This window comes from Neovison vison, chromosome 3, assembly GCF_020171115.1.
Source record: "Neovison vison isolate M4711 chromosome 3, ASM_NN_V1, whole genome shotgun sequence".
Lineage (NCBI taxonomy): Eukaryota > Metazoa > Chordata > Mammalia > Carnivora > Mustelidae > Neogale > Neogale vison.
This window is the reverse complement of record NC_058093.1, coordinates 228,020,902-228,040,387: the sequence shown is the minus strand read 5'-3', so window position 1 is coordinate 228,040,387 and position 19,486 is coordinate 228,020,902. Positions and strand designations below refer to the sequence as shown.

Here is a 19,486-nt window from a genome sequence, read left to right as displayed (position 1 = left end):
CTCTCCTCGGACCTCTCCATTCCCTGAGACACAACAATGTTGACATCAGGCCAGTTAATAACCCTACAGTGGCCTCTAAGTGCTCAAGTGAAAGGAAGAGTTGCACGTCTCATCACTTTAAATCCAAAGCTGGAAATGATTAAGCTTAGTGAGGAAGGCACATCAAAAGTCAGAAGAGGCCAAAAGCTTGGCCTCTTGCGCCAACCATTAGCCAAGTGGCGGAGGCAAAGGAAGAGATTTTGAAGGAAATGATAAGCGCCACTCCGGGGAACACACGAATGATAAAGAAAGAAAACCGTCTTCTTTGCTGATCTGGAGAAAGCATGTGTGGTCTGGATGGAAGGTCAAACCCGGCACAACACTCCCTGAAGCCGAAGCCGAAGCCGAGCCCAGAGCAAGACCCTGACTCCCTTCCACTCTCTGAAGCTGAGAGAGGGGAGGGGCTGCAGCAGGAACGTCTGAAGGTAGCTGAGGTGGTTCACGAGGTTTAAGGCAAGACGCCGTCTCCGTAACACAGAAGCGCGAGGGGCAGCAGCAGGTGTAGAAGCTGCAGCGAGTTCTCCAGAAGCTCCAGCTGAGATCGTCCATGAAGGCGGCTCCACTCAACATGATTTTCAGTGTTGATATAAGAGCCTCCTATCGAGGAAGACACCGTGGAGGACTTCGGTAGCTAGCGAGGAGAAGTCAGTGCCTGGCTTCCAAGCTGCGAAACACGGGCTGACTCTCTTGTGAGAGGCTAATGCAGCTGGAGCCACGGAGCAGAAGCCACTGCCTGTTCTGCAAACCCTCGGGCCCTGAAGCACGATGCTGCGTCTACTCCACCTGCGCGCTGTAAATGGAAGAGCAAAGCCTGGACGACAGCACCTCTGTTCACAACGAGACTGCCTGAATATTTCAAGCCGGCTGTTGAGACCTGCTACTCAGAAAAAAAGAGATGCCTTTCAGAGTATCACTGCTCACTGGCAGTGTACCTGGCCGTCCGAGAGCCCTGATGGCGTGGAGATGTACGAGATTAATGTTGTTTTCATGTTTGCTAACACAACATCCATTCTGCAGTCCGTGAACCAAGGAGTCGTTTTGACTTTCAAGTCTTATTATTTAAGAAAGACATTCTTTTGGGCACCTGGGTGGCTCAGTTGGTTGAGCATCTAGAGTCTTGACCTTACCTCAGGTCTTGATCTCAGGGTCATGAGTTCAGGCCCCATGCTGTGCTCCACACTGGGCATGGAGCATCTTAGAAAGGAAGGAAGGAAGGAAGGAAGGAAGGAAAGAAAGAAAGAAAGAAAGAAATGTTTTCTAAGGCTATCGCTGTCATAGACAGTGATTCCTCTGATAGATCTAGGAAAAATAAATCAAAAACCTTCTGGAAGGAGTTCACCATTCTAGATGCCATTAAGAACATTTGTGATTTGCGGGAAGAGGCCAAAAATATCAACATAAATGGGAGTTTGGAAAAAGCGGATTCCAACCTTCGTGGAGGGCTTGGAGGGGTTCAGTAGAAGAAGTAGCTGCCCATGGGGCGGGAAGAGCAAGAGAACAAGAATCAGACATGAAGCCTGAAGATGGCACTGAATCGCTAGAAACTCACAATACAACCCGAAGAGATGAGCAGTTGCTTCTCATGGATGAGCAAAGAAAAATGGTTTCTTGAGATGGAATTTGCTCCTGGTGAGGAAGCTGGGAAGACTGCTGATATACAATAAAGCATTCAGAATGTTCCACACACTCGGTTCATAAAGCAGCAGCAGGGCTTGAGAAGACAGACTCCAATTTTGAAAGAAGTTCTGCTGTGGTTAAAACGCTATCAAACACCATCGCTCGCTACCAAAGAATCATTCGTGAAAGGAGGAGTCTATCAATGCAGCAAACTTCCTCACTGCCTCAGTCTCCCCGACCCTCAGCAACACCAGCCTGACCAGTCAGCAGGCATCAGGGTGGAGGCAAGACCGTCCAACAGCAAAAAGATGATGACTTGCTGAAAGCTCAAATGATGATTCGCCTATTCTGGCAATCAAGGTTTGTTTTTTTTGTTTTTTTTTTTTTAAGATTGGGTTTTTTTTTAAGATTTTATTTATTTTTTTTGACAGGAAGATAGAACACAAGTAGGCAGAGAGGCAAGCAGAGGGAGAGGGAGAAGCAGCCTCTTCGCGGAACAGAGAGCTCCAGGCAGGGGGCTCGATCCTAGGACCCTAGGATCATGACCTGAGCCAAAGGCAGACACTTAACCGATTGAACTACCCAGGTGCCCCAATAAAGGATTTTTTTAATTAAGATATGCACATTGCTCTTTTAGATATAATGCTATAGCACCCTTAACAGACCACAGTGTAGCGTAATCATAACTTTTAGGTGCGCTGGGAACCCCCAAAAAAATCATTCAACCCACTTTATTGTGATATTCACTTCATTTCCATGTCTGGAACTGAACCCGCAGTATCTCCGAGGTGCGCCTGTACAAGGTATTTATGTGTGCATGTTTGTGATGATGGGAATGTTCTAGAATTAGATAAGGGCAATGGCTGTACAACATTAAGCATATACCAAAAACCACCCCATTGTATACCGTGAAGTTGACAATGTGGTAAATTTTATGTTATGTGAATTTTACCTAAATTTTAAAAAAAAGTAAAAAGTAAAAGCTGGCGTGGTTATGTCAATATCAGAGAAATCGTTTTCACTGTGAAGAGTACCAGGCATGAATAGTAACTATACATAACGAAAAAAAGTCAAGTCACTAAGAAAATAACCATCCCCAATGTGTATACGCTTAACAAAACAGCTTAAAGTACACAAAGCAGGGACGCCTGGGTGGCTCAGCTGGTTAAGCATCTACCTTCGGTTCAGGTCATGATCCCAGCGTTCTGGGATCGAGTCCCCCATCAGGCTCCTTGCTCAGCAGGGAGCCTGCTTCTCCCTCTGCCTCTGCCTGCCACTCTGTCTGCCTGTGCTCACTCTCTCTGTCAAATAAATAAGTAAAATCTTTTAAAAATAAATAAAGTACATGAAGCAAAAACTCTCGGATCTGTAAGGAGAATTGGACAAATCCACAGTGAGGGTAGGTGCTAACAACAATTTGAGAGAAAGTGAGCAAGGATGTAGAGGGTCTCGACAAAACCATCGACCAATTGGATCTAATTGATGGCTGGAGAACTCTGGGCCTGTCAAAAGCAGAACACACATTCCTCACAAGGACACATGTTACGTTCACCGAGCAGGAAGATATTCCGGGTCCTAAAAATAAACCTTAAGCATTTTAAAATAATTGAAAGCATATAAAATGTGCTCATAGACCCTAAACGAATTAAACCAGAAAATAACCACAACACTTGGGAATTAACGCGAGTCTGAAGGGTGTATGCATCAGGGGCACCTTGGTGGCTCAGTGGGTTAAAGCCTCTGCCTTCGGTTCAGGTCATGATCCCAGGGTCCTGGGATCGAGCCCCGCATTGGGCTCTCTGCTCAGCGGGGAGCCTGCTTCCTCCTCTCTCTCTCTCTGCCTGCCTCTCTGCCTACTTGTGATCTCTGTCTGTCAAACAAATAAATAAAATCTTTAATTAATTCATTAATTAAAGGATGTATGCACTCGAGAGTAAGAAACCAAAGAAATGAAAATATAATATCAAAAAACTTGTGGGATGCTGTTAGCGTAATCCTTCAAGGGGCATGTGTGGTGATGAATACGTAGAAAAGGAGAAAGGTCTCAAATTAACAATCTAAGCATCTAGCTCAAGAAAACAGGAAAAAAAAAAAAGAGCAAAAGAGACCCAGAGTAAGCAGAAGGGAATAATACCGAAAACAAAAACCAATCAAACTGAAAACAGAAAAACAGAGAAAAAGAAATGAAGCCCAAACCTGGTTTTCTGAAAAGACGAATAAAACTGATAAACCTCTAGCCAGACAGGCAAAGAATCAAAGAGAGAAAAAACACCTATTGCCACCATCAGGGATAAAGGATCCCGCAGACACCAAAAGGATAGTAAAGGAATACCATGAGCAAATCTAGGCACATAAATTCAATTATTTAGATAAAATGTAACAATTCCTTAAAAACCACAAACTGGGCCGCCTGGGTGGCTCAGTTGGTTAGGGAACTGCCTTCGGCTCAGGTCATGATCCCAGAGTCCCAGGATCGAATCCCACATCAGGCTCTGGGCTCCGTGGGGAGTCTGCTTCTCCCTCTGCCCTTCTCCCCTCTCAGGCTCTCTCTCACTGTCTCTTTCAAATAAATAAATAAAATCTAAATAATAATAATAATAATAAATAAAAACAACAAACTACCAAAATTCACCAAAGAATACATTTTTAAAATTGAATTTGTAGTTTTAAAAAAACTTCCAGGTGCAAAAAATAACAATAATAATCTCAAGGTCCAGATAGTTTTACTGCTGAATTCTACCACCATTCAACACATGATGAAATAACATCAGTTGTGCTTCCAGTGCCTTCCAGAAAACAGAAGGGGAGCAGGGGTGCTTCCCAACTCATTTTATGAGGCCATTGATACCCTGATACTGAAACTGAACAAAGATGGCGCAAGAAAGGAAACCACAGGCAATATCCTTCATGAACACAGACTCGAAGATTCCTCAGCAAAATATTAATAGATTAAATCTAGCAACATATGAAAAGAATAATATTGCCTTTAGGGTTTATCACAAAGGACTGTTCCTCCAAGCCAGATAAAAGTAAAAATAAAAATGCGGCATCTAAACTTGCCCTGCCTCTTGGGGCGCCTAGGTGGCTCAGTTAGTTGAGTGACCCACTCTTGGTTTCCGCTCAGGTCATGAACTCACGGTCGTGAGATCAAGTGCCACATTGGGCCCTGCACTGGGCATGGAGGCAGCTTGGGATTCTCTCTCTCTCCCTCTCCCTGGGTGCCTCTCCCCCCCACCCTTTCTCTCTCTCATTCTCTGTGTCTCTTGAATAAACAAACAAGCAAATAAATAAATAAAATATTTTAAAAAACAAAATCTTGCTCTGCCTCCCAGTAAAAACAAGGTCCCTGAATGTCCCACTTGATGGAAGAGTTCTTTTCTATACCTATTTGCCTCATTGCTTGAGTCCAAGCTACCCTCTCCCTCTGCCCTCCCCCGCAAACACATGCACCTGCAGACACAGGCTGTCTCTCTAAAATAAATGAATGTTTTAAAAGATTTTATTTATTTATTTGACAGAGAGAGATCACAAGTAGGCAGAGAGGCAGGCAGAGAGAGAGTGAGATAGAAGGAAGCAGGCTCCCTGCCGAGAGCCTGATGCGGGACTCGATCTTGGGACCCTGAGGTCATGACCTGAGCCGAAGGCAGCGGCTTAATCCACTGAGCCACCCAGGTGCCCCTAAATAAATAAATCTTTTTAAAAAATTAAACACAGGTAGTTCCTCTGTGCCTACCTCTCTGCCTACTTGTGATCTCTGTCTGTCAAATAAATAAAGTCTTTAAAAAAAAATTCAACATAGAATTATCATATGACCCAGCAAATCTATTCCTAGATACAGACCCAAAAAGAATTCAAAGCAAGGACTCAGATACTTGTACATCAATGTTCATAAGCATCATTGTTTGCCATAGTCAAAAGGTGGAAATGACTTAAGTGTCTATCAACAGACGACTGGATAAACAAAATGTGGTCTCTATGTACCGTGGAATATTAGACAACCATAAAAAAGGAATGAAGCTCTGACACCAGCTACAACGTGGATGAACCTTCCTCCAATTGTCAAATTCATGCACACAGGAAATGGGGGTTACCATGCAACTGGAGAGAGTTATTGTTTCATCGGTACAGAATTTCCATCTGAGATCATGAATAGGTTCTCAGGGCGCCTGGGTGACTCAGTGGGTTAAGCCGCTGCCTTCAACTCAGGTCATGATCTCAGGGTCCTGGGATCGAGTCCCGCATGGGGCTCTCTGCTCAGCAGGGAACCTGCTTCCCTCTCTCTCTCTCTCGCTCTCTCTGCCTACCTCTCCGTCTACCTGTGATCTCTCTCTGTCAAATAAATAAATAAAATCTTTTTTAAAAAAAATGAATAGGTTCCGCAGATAGATAGTAATGATAGTTGTACAAGATTGTGAATGTATCTCGTGCCACCTGAGCTGCACATTTTAAAATGGTTACAATGGTAAATATTATGTGATACCTATTTTACCACCATAAAAAAAAATTAAAGTCTGCCTTATGAGGTGGGTCTCACCCCAAACAAATCACCATGCCAAAGCTATACACTAGCCAAGAGGTAACCCTAGCCAACCTCTTAAGGGTCCCCCTACCTTTAAAAGGTAAGATTTTCAAGCAACTGGATACCATGGTTCTTTCTATCACATAAGCTTAAGAGAAGTTCAGGAGGTACAAGGCCCAACCAACCCCAGAACTGTTAACCAACTTAGAGTTGCGATGAGCACATGGTTTAAAGACTAAAGCCTGCCAGGCACTGATGGGAAGTGAGTCATCTGTGGGCGAATTCAAAGACCCAGACCTAGTATCAGAATCTTGTTCACTTACGTCACCTGCAGCACCACAGGTGTGCCATTATCCCATCGAAGGCTTCTATGGGATTCTTCTTCTCACACCTTGCTCTCACGCACTGGGAGCTCAGGTAGAGTCATTGAATGAATGAATGATACACCCAACCATGGCACTCCCACCCAAAGGCTGAGATGTCCTAACCTCCCCATGCCAACCTACTGGAGGGAATGCTGGAAGCATCTGCCGTGTGCCAAGCGCCCTGCTCAGCTCCTTAATCCACAATTCCATGTAATCAGCATAACAATCCTATGTAACATGATCCTAATTTTATAAGCAAGGAAACTGAAGCTGAGAAAGGAGAGCTCATTTGCCCAAGGTTACTTAACTAGTAACTTGAACTCGGACTGGAATCCAAGCAATCTTATTGGCAGATCCAAAGCTCACCTAATCACTAAGTTATACTGCTTTAAGCAACCACGAAAATTTCTAGAGACTCAATTACGTTATTATTTCTGAGTCTTCATCTCAATTTTCCACTGGTCCCAGGAAACTGAGGGCATGCGTCTTTGGAACGCAACCACTGCTTTAATCAACGACTGCCTAGTAACCCCCAGGGCGGGGGTGGCATATTTTCAGTCTTTTTTTTTTTTTTAAGATTTTATTAATTTATTTGAAAGAGAGAGAGAGAGAGATCACAAGTAGGCAGAGGAGCAGGCAGAGAGGAGGGGGAAGCAGGCTCCCCACTGAGCAGAGAGCCCCACGAGGGGCTTGACCCCAGGACCCTGAGATCATGACCCGAGCTGAAGGCAGAGGCTTAACCCACTGAGCCACCCAGGTGTCCCATATTCTCAGTCTTTACCAAGAACAGAATTTCTATTCCAACAAAACAGAAAAATCACCTCAATGGCCAAAAGCAGCAACTGTCCAGATGAAATGCACAGCGAGCCACCTCCGTAATTTAAAATTTTCTAGTAGCCTCAGGAAAGAAAGAGTAATAAGATACAGGTAAAATTAATTTGAACAGATTTCATTAACCCAATCTGTCTGAAATAACATCATGGCCGCATGCTGTCAATATAAAACATGATTAATGAGATATTTTCTATTCTCTTCTTCATACTAAGAGTTCAGAACCTGGTGTGGATTTGATACCAACAGCACATTTCAGTCAGAAGTCACCAGGTTTCAACTGCTCAGTAGCCAAGGTGGCAACTGGCTGGACATCCTTGAGTCTGTTTCCCTCTTTTTGTCATCCTTTCTTGTGTCTGTGGATGCCCTGCTTGGTCTCCATTGGTTCTGCATTTCTCCCCAGTAGCTTTCATCTATAAAAGTCTACCCACGGGGGCACCTGGGTGGCTCAGTGGGTTAAAGCCTCTGCCTTCGGCTCGGGTTATGATCCCAGGGTCCTGGGATCAAGCCCCTCATCGGGATCTCTGCTTGGCGGGGAGCTGCTTCTCCCTCTCTCTCTGCCTGCCTCCCTGCCTACTTGTGATCTCTATCTGTCAAATAAATAAATAAAAATCTTTAAAAAAAGAAAAAAGCCTACCGTGAAATGAAAGTATCTGAGTGACAGAGTATGTGCCACCATGATGGTTCTCGCTAAACCAAGAGCCACCACATCCAACCCCCTCACCATGATCACCTGTATGTCCCCTTTGCCTTCTATCTGTTCTCATTTTCCTTTCTTCCCTTCCAGGCCATGCCCCCTTTGGGGAGCCCAAAGTAGAGCAGGAAACCTCTTTCTGGATCTGCAGCTGTCTTAGCATCCAGTTTGGGACAAATCAGTGACTTTATTTTTTTTTTAATATTTTATTTATTTATTTGACAGAGAGAAATCACAAGTAGATGGAGAGGCAGGCAGAAAGAGAGAGAGGGAAGCAGGCTCCCTGCTGAGCAGAGAGCCCGATGCGGGACTCGATCCCAGGAGCCTGAGATCATGACCTGAGCTGAAGGCAGCGGCTTAACCCACTGAGCCACCCAGGCGCCCAAATCAGTGACTTTAAACCTCAGTAAATGCACTTGAAAAGCAGGAAGAACCACAGTTGCAGTCACTGCCCCCTGGAGGGATGTTGCAAGGGTCATAGAAGTCCTGCTGACAGTGATTCTCTGCTTTGACTTTCTCCTCCCCATTCCTCGGCTTCTCCATCCTCCGTCCCAGCTGCCACGTGTCCCTGGTCTTCCTCAGCTCCTGAACCCCTCCCCATTCCCCAGCTCCAGAGCGGCACTCTGGGGGCGAGGACGAACAGCCAGGTCCCAACAGTAGGAGCCCAGTGGGTGGGAGCCCAGAAAATGGCTGATTGTCTGGGGGAGGAGAAAGACTCCCCAGTCTTCTGTCCATTAGAAGAAGAAGTTTCTGCTCCGGAACAAAATCCACTCCAAAAACCCAAAAGGGAGAGTGAACCCTTCAGAAACAACTTTCACCACTGACTCAAGAGTTGTGAGACCACCCCCCAGCCATATCTTTATGAGAACAAGGCAGAAGGGCGACGCTAGGTCTTCACAGGCTGGCCACTTGGTGTGGAAAACCAAGTCCTCCTCTTGTGGCCACAAGTCCCCAGATCCTTCCCAACTAGAAACAGAAAGATGAGATTCTAACCCGAGGCAACTGCCTCTTTAACCCTGAGCTCTCAGTCATCAAAACATAGGCAGGGGCGCCGGGGTGGCTCAGTGGCTCTTATACCGAGCCACCCAGGCGCAGTATAAAAGCCTAAACCATAGGCTTTTATACATGAAGCCTCTGTCTTTGGCTCAGGTCATGATCCCAGGGTTCTGGGATCGAGCCCAGGACCCTGGGATCATGTGATCTCTGTTTGTCAAGTAAATAAATAAAATCTTAAAAAAAAAAATAGGCAACCAAAGAATAAAATAAAGCATAAAGCCAGGAGCACCCAGGTACCTCAGTCAATCAAACATCCGATTTCAGCTCAGGTTGTGATCTCATGGGTTATGGGATTGAGCCACGCATCAGGCTCCACACTCAGTGGGGAGTCTGCTGGAGATTCTCTCTCCCTCTCCCTCTGCCCGTCTGCTCTCTCTCTCTCTCCCTCGCCCCTCTCTCTCTCAAATAAGTGGATTAAAAAACTTTTAGTAAATAAAAATAAGTGGATAAATTTTTAAGATTTAATTTATTTGACAGAGGGAGAGATCACAAATAGGCAGAGAGACAGGCAGAGAGAGAGGAGGAAAGAGGCTCCCTGCCAAGCAGAGAGCCCCAGGCGGGGCTCGATCCCAGGACCCTGACATCATGACCCAAGCCGAAGGCAGAGGCTTAACCCACTGAGCCACCCAGGCACCCCAGATAAATCTTTTTCAAAAAAGCATAAACTCATACTGAGGATAGGGGAAAACAGGCCCTTTTCACATGCCTGGTGAACAATAATTTGGCAAAACCTATCGTAAGTCCTGAGACTTCACATATCCTTGAATTCAGCAATTCCCCTGGAACTGAAGGACTGATACAAACTGCAAGGATGTCTACTACAGTATTATTTATAATAATGGGAAGTTAAAACATACACATCTGACAGTAGGATTTGTTAAATCGTGCTACATCCATGTATTATCCCACAGCCACTAAAAAACATTTAATACTATGAGAAGAAGTTCCTGACATATTAAGTGCATTGTGTAGCTCCAGCCTTCCTCAGAGCTATAGGTTCAAATACCTAGTTGTCTACCTGACACATGGAACATGTCCAGATAGGACCTGACTGTCAAGCCCAACCTATTCCACCTCTACTCCCCACATTTCAAATCGAGGTACCACCAGGCACTCTGTTCTTAAGCCAAACGCCCAGGCATAGTCCTCCATCCTTTATTCTCCCCGTATCTGATTCACAGGCACCTCCGTCCACCTGACCTTCTGCATCCAGCCACCTGCCCCATTCCCCCAACCAGCATAACCGTCCAAAGCACAGTCACTCCTGGCTTTGGTTTCCACACCAACCTCCCAAATTGTCTCCCTGCTCCCATTCTTACACCCTACAGTCTATTTTCCCTGCAGCCGTCTGAAAGATCTTTTAAAAACATAACTCAGGGGCACCTGGGTGGCTCAGCGGGTTAAGCCTCTGCCTTCGGCTCAGGTCATGATCCCAGGGTCCTGGGATCGAGCCCCTCGTGGGGCTCTCTGCTCAGCGGGGAGCCTGCTTCCCCTCTCTCTCTCTGCCTGCATCTCCACCTATTTGTGATCTCTCTCTCTCTCTGTCAAATAAATAAATAAAATATTTTTTTAAAAAAAACAAACAAAAAATATAGATCAGTCACCTCCCTGTTTGTGCTTACAACAAAATCCAAGTATCTTATCAAAACCCTTTATGATCAGGGCCCTGCTTCTGTCTCCCACCGTGCCCTCACCCCTTCCCTGCCCACCCACTCCACTCCAACCACAGTGGTCTCCTTGCTGTTCTATTAACCTTCTAAGCACGTTTCCACCCAAGAAATTTGCATCCGCTGTTCCCTCTTCCTGGTGCATTTCCCAGATAGGTCTCGGCTTGCTTCCTCAAGTCAGTAAAACCTCCTTGAGGGGGCCCTTTGCAGATGATGCCATGACCCTCCCTCTTTCCCATGCTATTTTGGTTTTATTTTGGGTTTGGGGGGGAGGTTTTCCCATAGCAATGCTACCTTGTTACATTAGATTGTTCACTGGCCCCTCTGAACCACACCTCCTAGAATATATGCCCTTAGATAGTAATTTCTACACTGACTCTGGGCTTACCCACTTAACCTGCTTTGGCAAATGGGACACCAGCCAAGGTCACGGAAGCAGAGGCCTGAGAGGGGCTGTGCAACAGGGTGTATTGTCTTGGAACCCTGCTGCTTCCACCAGGGAAGGAATCTGCCTGTCCTGCTGGAAAGACCATGGGGAGGAAAACCAAGGCACCCTGACCAACCACTGGCCGTGTGAGCTGTCTTGGACCATCCAGCACAACTAAGCCGCCCAGTGATGGCAACCACATGAGTGATCCAGGCAAGATCAGCAGAACCAGGCCGTCCACCCTACAGATCAGAGATCAGCAAGCTGCCTATCGCCCATGGGCCAAATCTGACCCATCACCTGTTCTTGTAAGTCCCCAGATCTCAGAATAGTTTTTACATTTTGAAATGTTAAAAAAAAAAAAAAAGTAGAAAATAATGTTTCTAGGACATGTGAAAATCATTTCAAGTTGGGATTTCAGGGTCCATAAATGACACCACACGGGGAAACGTTCATTTGTGGATATAGTTCATCCATGGCTACTGCACGGGACAAGAGCAAGGCTGAGCGGCTGTGTTGGGCCGTGGGTGTGCGTCACCCACAAAGCCTAAACTATTCACTCTCTGTCCCTTGACAAAAAAGGTTGTCAGGCCCTGCTTGCAGGCTGCCATCGGACTAACCTTTAAACAAATTTTTTTAGTATTCACTCCGAAACCTTTGAAGATTTCTACCTCCATCCTCAAAGGAGGGAAGCTTTGTCAGTCTGACTCCCTTGTCCTTAGTCAGATCTCAAGAGCTTGTAATCTAAATTCATTTCCTTGGACACCCTATCAGGGACTCTCCATTCTGGACCCACTGGTCGCCTTGCAGCCCCATGAAGGCATGAACTGGCACGAAACGCCTTCAGCTTGTTGTCTTGCTGCAGGCTCTCCCAACCTACTGTGATCTAAGCCTTCCCCCATCCTTCTCTCCGTTCAGGGTCCCCAGCTCCCCAACCAAGAAAGCTACCCTAACTGTTCTGCCAAATGTTTCCCTGGGTGTATTCTATGGAACATCAGACCCAAGGGATATCCTTGGAAAAAGGACCCAACCCTCTCTTGGAGTCACCATGCCCAGAGTTAGTATAGTAAAGACTCTGAGAAGTCTGTTTCCCTTTGTTTACCACAATCTTTCTTGGGTGTTAGCACCCAAGGAATTCATCTTGTCTTCAGAGTACTGGTTGACCACCAGCATCTAGCACAGTGCCTAGATCACTAGTATGTGCTAGAAGAATGGAAAATGCTACCAGACCACAGAACTAAGGTTGCACAGAACATACTTTGGAAATGCTGCTCAAACTCTTCCTTCTCTCCCTCTGATCGGAGCTATTCCCTTCCATGTCATCTAGCCCACACCACATAATGCTAATCATATCATCATCATAACTATCATTTATTCGACCCCTGCGGGCTGTGCTAGAGATAGCACTAGACCCTTGAAAATGTCCTGTCTTTCAGTCCTCATAACAACTGAAGTAGGTAATGTTATCTTTTTTTGCCATTTTGCCAAAAATTAAACCATGGGTCAGAAAATTTAAATTACTAGCCCAAGATAAAGTAAAGCAGAAAAGCTACAATTTAAAACTGTATCGATCTAACTCCAAAGCTCATGGCCTTTCTTCTCTGCCAGAATACCTCCTGATAACATGCCATGGCCAGTCCTGTTGGCTGTCCACCCAATGTCCCTTCTTTCTTTCTTGTAAGCAGAACCTTTACTGTGTATGGAGTGACAACAGGTCAACCGAGGCAATGGACCACGACCCATCTAAACCACTCACGATGCTGTTCCCGCTTCCCCACCTCCCAGCATTGCAGCTGGGACTACCTATCTGACCAAGTTTCGGCCAATAAGACATTCTTAAACATCAACTGAGGGGCGCCTGGGTGGCTCAGTGGATTAAGCCTCTGCCTTCAGCTCAGGTCATGATCTCAGGGTCCTGGGATCGAGCCCGGCATCGGGCTCTCTGTTCAGCGGGGAGCCTGCTTCCCCCTCCTCTCTGCCTACTTGTGATCTCTCTCTCTCTCTCTCTCTGTCAAATAAATAACTAAAATCCTTAAAAACAAAACATCATCTGTGGGTTAGGTAGCAAGAGGTATTCTGGGGAAGCAAAAAAAAAAAAAAAAGACATGAACACTTTATATCTGCACACTCCTCACCTGGGGCCCCCCATCCCTACCTTGAACCTGGGTGTGATGGCTGAAGCTTGCAACCATTAGAAAAAGGCCACTGACAGCTCAAGGAGACGAAAGCCCCGACGTTACTATCTTACTTGAGCCAACTCAAGCAGCCACATCCCTCCAGACTTGATGCCACACAAGGAAAAGAAGCCACTGTTCCCTTGAACATGTGGTTGAAATTTCCATTTCATGCAGTTTGAAAATATTCTTCACAGACCCACATGCTGCCCTCCCGTATCATTTGCTGTCTGGACTTGATCATTATTTCTCACACCTATACTGTGAGCCTTGTCTCCCTAATCATGCAGGACGCTTCTGGAAGGCTCAGTCCATGCTGTATATTTTTGTTATCATGGGGCCATAGGCATGCTACCGAATTTTGCTTATTATCATGGTTTTCCAGGACATTCCATGTACTGCTTACTTCAGTGCTTGTGAGCAGGGAGTTCTCACCATCAAACTGCAGAAATATGTCCTAATCGGTGGGTATTCCTCAGAGTGTCAATGTGAAAACATGCATCGAAACACTTGGACTGTTTCTTAAATGCAGATTCCTGGGCTTTCCCTCTCCCCTGGCCCCCGACCCCCAGTCCCACCTGAATTAGAACCTCTGGGGTTAGAGGCTGAGAAGGCACATTTTTAATAAGTTCCCTTGGGCAGTTTTGATATACAAAATGTGATATACCTTTTGATATACAGAAATATTTGGTTGATAAAGAACCTTTGTCCAAAACCTAGGCGAGGTTTGGCAAGATTTGGCTGTACCGGGAGTCACCAGCGCTTCCTCAGTGCCCCCCACCCCCGCCCCAGGGGCCCGAGAAGCATAGAGCTGGCAAGACTGCTGGAGACCCTTCCCTGCACAATATGTGTAAAGCAGTGGTGGCCATGCTCTTTGGCATCCTGGGACCAGGAAACTGACAACCAGATGCGCTCCAAGTAATTGCAACCTCTTGCAACTCCACCCCCGGTTTGCAAAGAAAACCACCGTGTAGGAAAGAAGCCACAGATGCCAGGGTCCACTGGGACCATCGCCATCATTCCAGAAGCTATCAGAGGATGGGCCATGTTGAGAAGAGTTGAAAACTAAACCAGGGGAACTTACACAGGGATACATAAATGAGCACTTGGGACTCCTGACTCAAAGGACCAGAAGAGGACTGAGGTGGCCCTTTTGGGTTACTTATTTATTTACTGCCTGCCATTCTGGGAGTTCACTGCTCACATAGAGACAGAAAGGTGGGCCGGGGCATCCCACACTTTTTCTTGCAGCCACAAAGTCCTAGCCTAGACTATTCTCCCAAAACTCCGAGAAAGCAAGTACCTGGTCTCCCAATAGAGTCCCCACTCCTCTGATCCCTCTTGACACGTATTTTATTTCATTTCTGAGGATCATTTTCCCACATGACAGGTGCACACAGACATGTATTCTAGGGGACCAAACAGCATATCTCACTCACACACACACACACACACACACACACACACACTCTCCTTTCAAATTGATGACCTTCCAAACAGCCAAAGTTAAAATCATGGAGGGGGGGCGGGGAACAACTTTAAAGTGAATCAGAGAGTGGAACTTATCCAGGCAGGAACGGGGGCACAGGGCTCAAAGATTCAGCAGGGACGGAAGAGTTCGGGCCTTGGAAACTCCTGGAGTGGAAACAGAGGGAACCTCCAGCACCACACATGCCCACTTCTCCAGAGGGAGAACCCCTTTCCTATGCTCCCAGCCCGCACAGCCACTACCCTCAGCAAAGGCCAGCTAATGGGAGTTCCCAAATTTAATCAAGCCATGCGTACAGCTGTTTTGAGGGAGAAGTGAGAGGAACCCTTCAGATGTTTCCAACAACGTGGATGCCCAGTGATTACGTGCACACCAGACATTTTCTAAAGCTCCTGAAACCTTCCTCCTTTGACCAAACTGCCTTGGGAAGAAACAATTTCTGCCATCTTCTTTCTGAGTAACTTTGCATCCAACCCCATCCCCCAAAACTGTTTCAAACTCGCCCTCAAGTTCTGTTGGAGACAATGTTACAACTCACCAGAGATGACTCCTCCTCAGACCCCTTTCCCCGCTGTCCCACCACGGATTCAAGAGTATTTTCCCACACCTATTGCGTGTGCCGATCCAGGCACATTTTTTTTTATCTTTTTACACGTTTCAGGCCTGCAACGGCTCCCTGCATCAAACGGTTTGATTGGAAACTCAATGGGGATTTTTTTTTCCTCTTTACCCCTTGACATGGATACCACTGAACTAAAAGAAAAACAAAAACAAAAGAACAAAAACAAAATCCAAGGGGCAAAAGCGGGCCAGGGAAGGAGGCTGAGCGCCGAAGAGGTCTGTATTTATAGGCAGCCCCATTCTGCGAGCAAAAACCACCTTTGACCACCTGCAGAATGCGCAAGGTCACGTGGGTTCTCTGCAGCGCCTTAATGCCTTACCCAGCACACAAGCCCCCGTGGCATATAAACAAACCCACAAGCGGAAAAAAGAGAGAACTCCCTCCTCAGAGGGGAAGCGAATGATAATAACAGCCGCAAGAATAATAATACATAAGGAATCACAATTACTACTACTACTACCACCACCCAGCCAAGCGTAGACGACAGCGATACAGTAAAGGGACACCCAGGGCAGGCTTTGCAAAGAAGATAAATCACAGAAAACCAAATCGTGCCCACCTTGATACCTTCCCACACCCTCCCGCCCCCCAACAAACAGAATCAAAGGAAAGGGGGGTGGTGGGGAGCAAGGAGAGGGAAGGAAAGATTGCTTTTTTTTTTTTTTTTCCACAGGCAACACCTACCTCCAGGGTCCGGATCTCTTTTTGTGTGAGGTCGTTGGAGGTGGCACATTTGGTCCTAAGCCCTTCCAGGTTGGAGATGCTCAGGTCTATCATGTTTTGGACCAACTCGCACTGCTGTAAGGCTTTTTGCAAACTCAGAGGCTGCTGCTCCTCGCTTTTCGTCATGTTTTCCTCATCCATCGCTTGCTCGGCAAGCCCCCTTCCCCTCCTCCTCCTCCCAGAGAGAAAAAAGGGGGGGGGGGCGTAGAGGTAGTCTACCCCCTACGCTCTCCAACCACTGCGACTTCTCAACAATGTCTCATGAAGAAGAAACCCAACATCTCACACAGGGTTGAGGGGGTGGGGTGGGAGGAGGGGACAAGAGCCAAAATTTATTATTTTATTTTGGGGTATCAAGCAGACTCCATTCGAATGTCTCCTCTTTTTGAGTCTCTGGTCCCTGAAAAGGAGAGATGCTGTTTCTCCGAAGCAAACCAGGTGATGTGATGCTGTCTGTACACTTAGGGAGGAGGAGGAGGAGGGGGAGGAGGAGGAGGAAAAAGAGGAGGAGGGGGAGGGAGAGGAGAGGAGAGGAGGAGGCGAAGGAAAACAGCGCTCACTCTTTACACACCGGCTCCGTGAAGGACAAATGTATATATTTTTGGCTGGCTGGCTTTTATGTCAAAAAAAATCTGCTTTGCCCCCCTCCCAATTGCAGTGACAGGGCATTGTCCACCGTTTGGAGTGCTTTAGCGCGTCCTCAAGATGCTGTCTGCATTGCTCCCGCGGCTGCGGCGGCGACTGCGGCTGGCTGCTGTCTCCTCCTCGCGCTGCTGCTGCTGCTGCTGCTGCTGCTGCTGCTGCTGCTGCTGTTGCTGCTGCTGCTGCTGCTGCCGCCGCCGGGCTCCGGGGGTGACGGCTGCTGCATTCGCTCCTGCCTCGCTCCACACCGACATCTTGCCTGTCAATCAAAGGGCGGGGGGGAGCGAGCGCCGGCGAGGGATGGAGAGCGAGCGAGGGACCTGCGGGGAGCGGGTTGGTGGAGCGGCGCCGTGCGCGCAGCCGCCCCGGCCCGGCGCGCCAGGGACCCGCCAGAGGAGGCGGCCGCGGCGCGCGCAGGCTCGCGCACCTGCCCGCGGAGGGGCCGGCCGCCGGCGCGGGCCAGGGCGAGGGGAGGGGAGGGGAGAGGAGAGGGGAGGAGGGGAGAAGGGGAGCGGAGGGGGGCGGGATTCGCGGGGATGCGGAGCTCGCGTGGCGGAGTGCAATTACTACCGGGCGTGCGTGCGAGCCGGAGGGCGGGGGCGCGGGGGAGGCGCGCGCGGCGGGGGAGCCGGCGGGGAGTGTGCCCCGGCGCGGGGGCTGGGCGCGGGGGCGGCGGTGGGGGGAGGGGAGTGGGGGCCCACTACTACGGCACGCTCTCGCGAGACGAGGCCGGAGTGCTGCTCAGCAGGTGCGCTCCGGCTGGGAGCAGGTGTGCACCCAACTTTCAAACCCTTAGTGCGTGCTGGGGAAACGTCAGCGTGAACCTGGGCACGTCCTCTCTGGCTTTCTGGCTCGGTGATGTGTGTGTGTGTGTGTGTAAAACGAAACAAACCTGATCATCTTCCGTGAGCCCTGCGTGTGTGCGTCTGTGCGTCTGTCTCTCTGTCTCTTGTCCTTTCTTGTTACTGGAGAAAAATGAAACAAATCTGATAATCTTCCATGAGCTCTAGGCTGCTGCTTCCCAGGGTGCGTGTGTGTGTGTGTCTGTGTGCGTGTGTGTGTCCAGGTTCCTTTGTCCTTTCTTGTTACTGGGGCAAAGTAAAACAAACCTGATCATCTTCCATGAGCCGTAGGACGCTGCCCACCCCCGGAATTGGTACCCCGGCCTGCAGTTATCCAGAGGGGTGGCTTTTCCATTTGGAGGGGAAAAGGGACTTTGCTTTAATCTGACTGTTACGCCCTACGTGTCCTGCACTATCTGATCCCCACCTACCTAAAGGACCTTAGGCCAGCAAACTGTGGCCCCAGAGCTAAGAATGGTTTTTATATTTTTAAATGGTTGGGGAAAAAAATCAAAAGATTTTGTGATGTGTGGGAATTATAAAAAAATTTTAATTTCAGTGTCCATACACGAAGTTTTATTGGACCACTGCCACCCATTTTTCTATGTCTGTTTACTACTGTGTTGTCACAGCAAAAGTGCACAGTTGCAACAGGCACTGTATGACTTGTAAAGCCTAAAATATGTGTTATATGGCCCTTTCCAGAAAAGTCTGCCCACCCCTGACCAAATCACCAAACATATTCTTGCCTCAGAGTTCTTTGCTCTCTATATCCTCTCTGCCCAGACCACAATTCCCTCAAATTCTCTCCTGGTTGGTTCCTTGTCACTCAGTGTCGACTCAAATGTCATCCCAGAGAGCCTTCGTCTTCCTGATCATCTGAACTACTGGCAATCCCAACACCCACTGCTTCAAGGATGTGTTCAGGATAATTAGCAAAAGGCTCCTCTTTCTCCCGGTGAACAGAGCTCCATGCCAGGCAACTGGGTTTATGGAGCAGAGTGACTCAGAAAACATGGTAAAATATGTGTCCCTTAAAGGAAGCCACTTGAAAAGTAAAGAGAACGACAGCCAGTGATGGCAAGCTTTTTTTTTTTTTTTTAAGACTGTGGACCATGAGGTTTTACAGCTCATATAGAGCTGAATCAGCATTTTTTCTTTTTTCTTTTTCTTTTTTTTTTTTTTTTTAAGATTTTACTTATTTATTTGACAGACAGAGATCACAAGTAGGAGGAGAGGCAGGCAGAGAGAGGAGGAAGCAGGCTCCCTGCTGAGCAGAGAGCCCAATGTGGGGCTCAATCCCAGGATCCTGAGATCAGATCTGAGCCAAGGCTTTAACCCATGGAGGCACCCAGGCGCCCCTGAATCAGCATTTTCAAAAGCCCTCTGTCGATGAGAAACTCAAGTGAGTTCTCTATGTCCTAGTCTTTTGAACTAGGAAGTTCATGGATTCCAATTCTCTGGTAAAATTCACTTTTCTTTCTTTCTTTTTTTTTTTTTTAAAGATTTTATTTATTTATTTGAGAGAGAATGAGTGAGAGAGAACATGAGAGAGGAGAAGGTCAGAGGGAGAAGCAGACTTCCAAAGGAGCTGGGAGCCTGATGCGGGACTCGATCCTGGAAGTCCAGGATCATGACCTGAGCCAAAGGCAGCGGCTTAACCAACTGAGCCACCCAGGCACCCCTAAAATTCACTTTTCAACTCTTTTCTCCTTCTTTGGCTTTGTGTCTCTTGAACATATTAATCATGATTATTTATTTACTTATTTATTTAAATTT

The 19,486-nt window shown here is 47.3% G+C and overlaps 1 protein-coding gene and 1 long non-coding RNA gene across 2 annotated transcripts in view; one reads left to right on the top strand and one right to left on the bottom strand.

The window, feature by feature from the left end:
• Positions 1-16,364, bottom strand: part of KSR2 (kinase suppressor of ras 2) — a 393,208-nt gene extending 376,844 nt beyond the window's left edge. The window contains exon 1 of the mRNA XM_044244186.1: positions 16,185-16,364. Coding sequence (XP_044100121.1) covers positions 16,185-16,364 — 180 coding nt within the window. The remainder of the gene's footprint in view (positions 1-16,184) is intronic.
• A 214-nt stretch (positions 16,365-16,578) lies between these two features.
• The window catches only part of LOC122903383, a 31,979-nt gene continuing 29,071 nt past the window's right edge, over positions 16,579-19,486 (top strand). The window contains exon 1 of the long non-coding RNA XR_006383960.1: positions 16,579-16,661. This is a non-coding gene — a long non-coding RNA (uncharacterized LOC122903383). The remainder of the gene's footprint in view (positions 16,662-19,486) is intronic.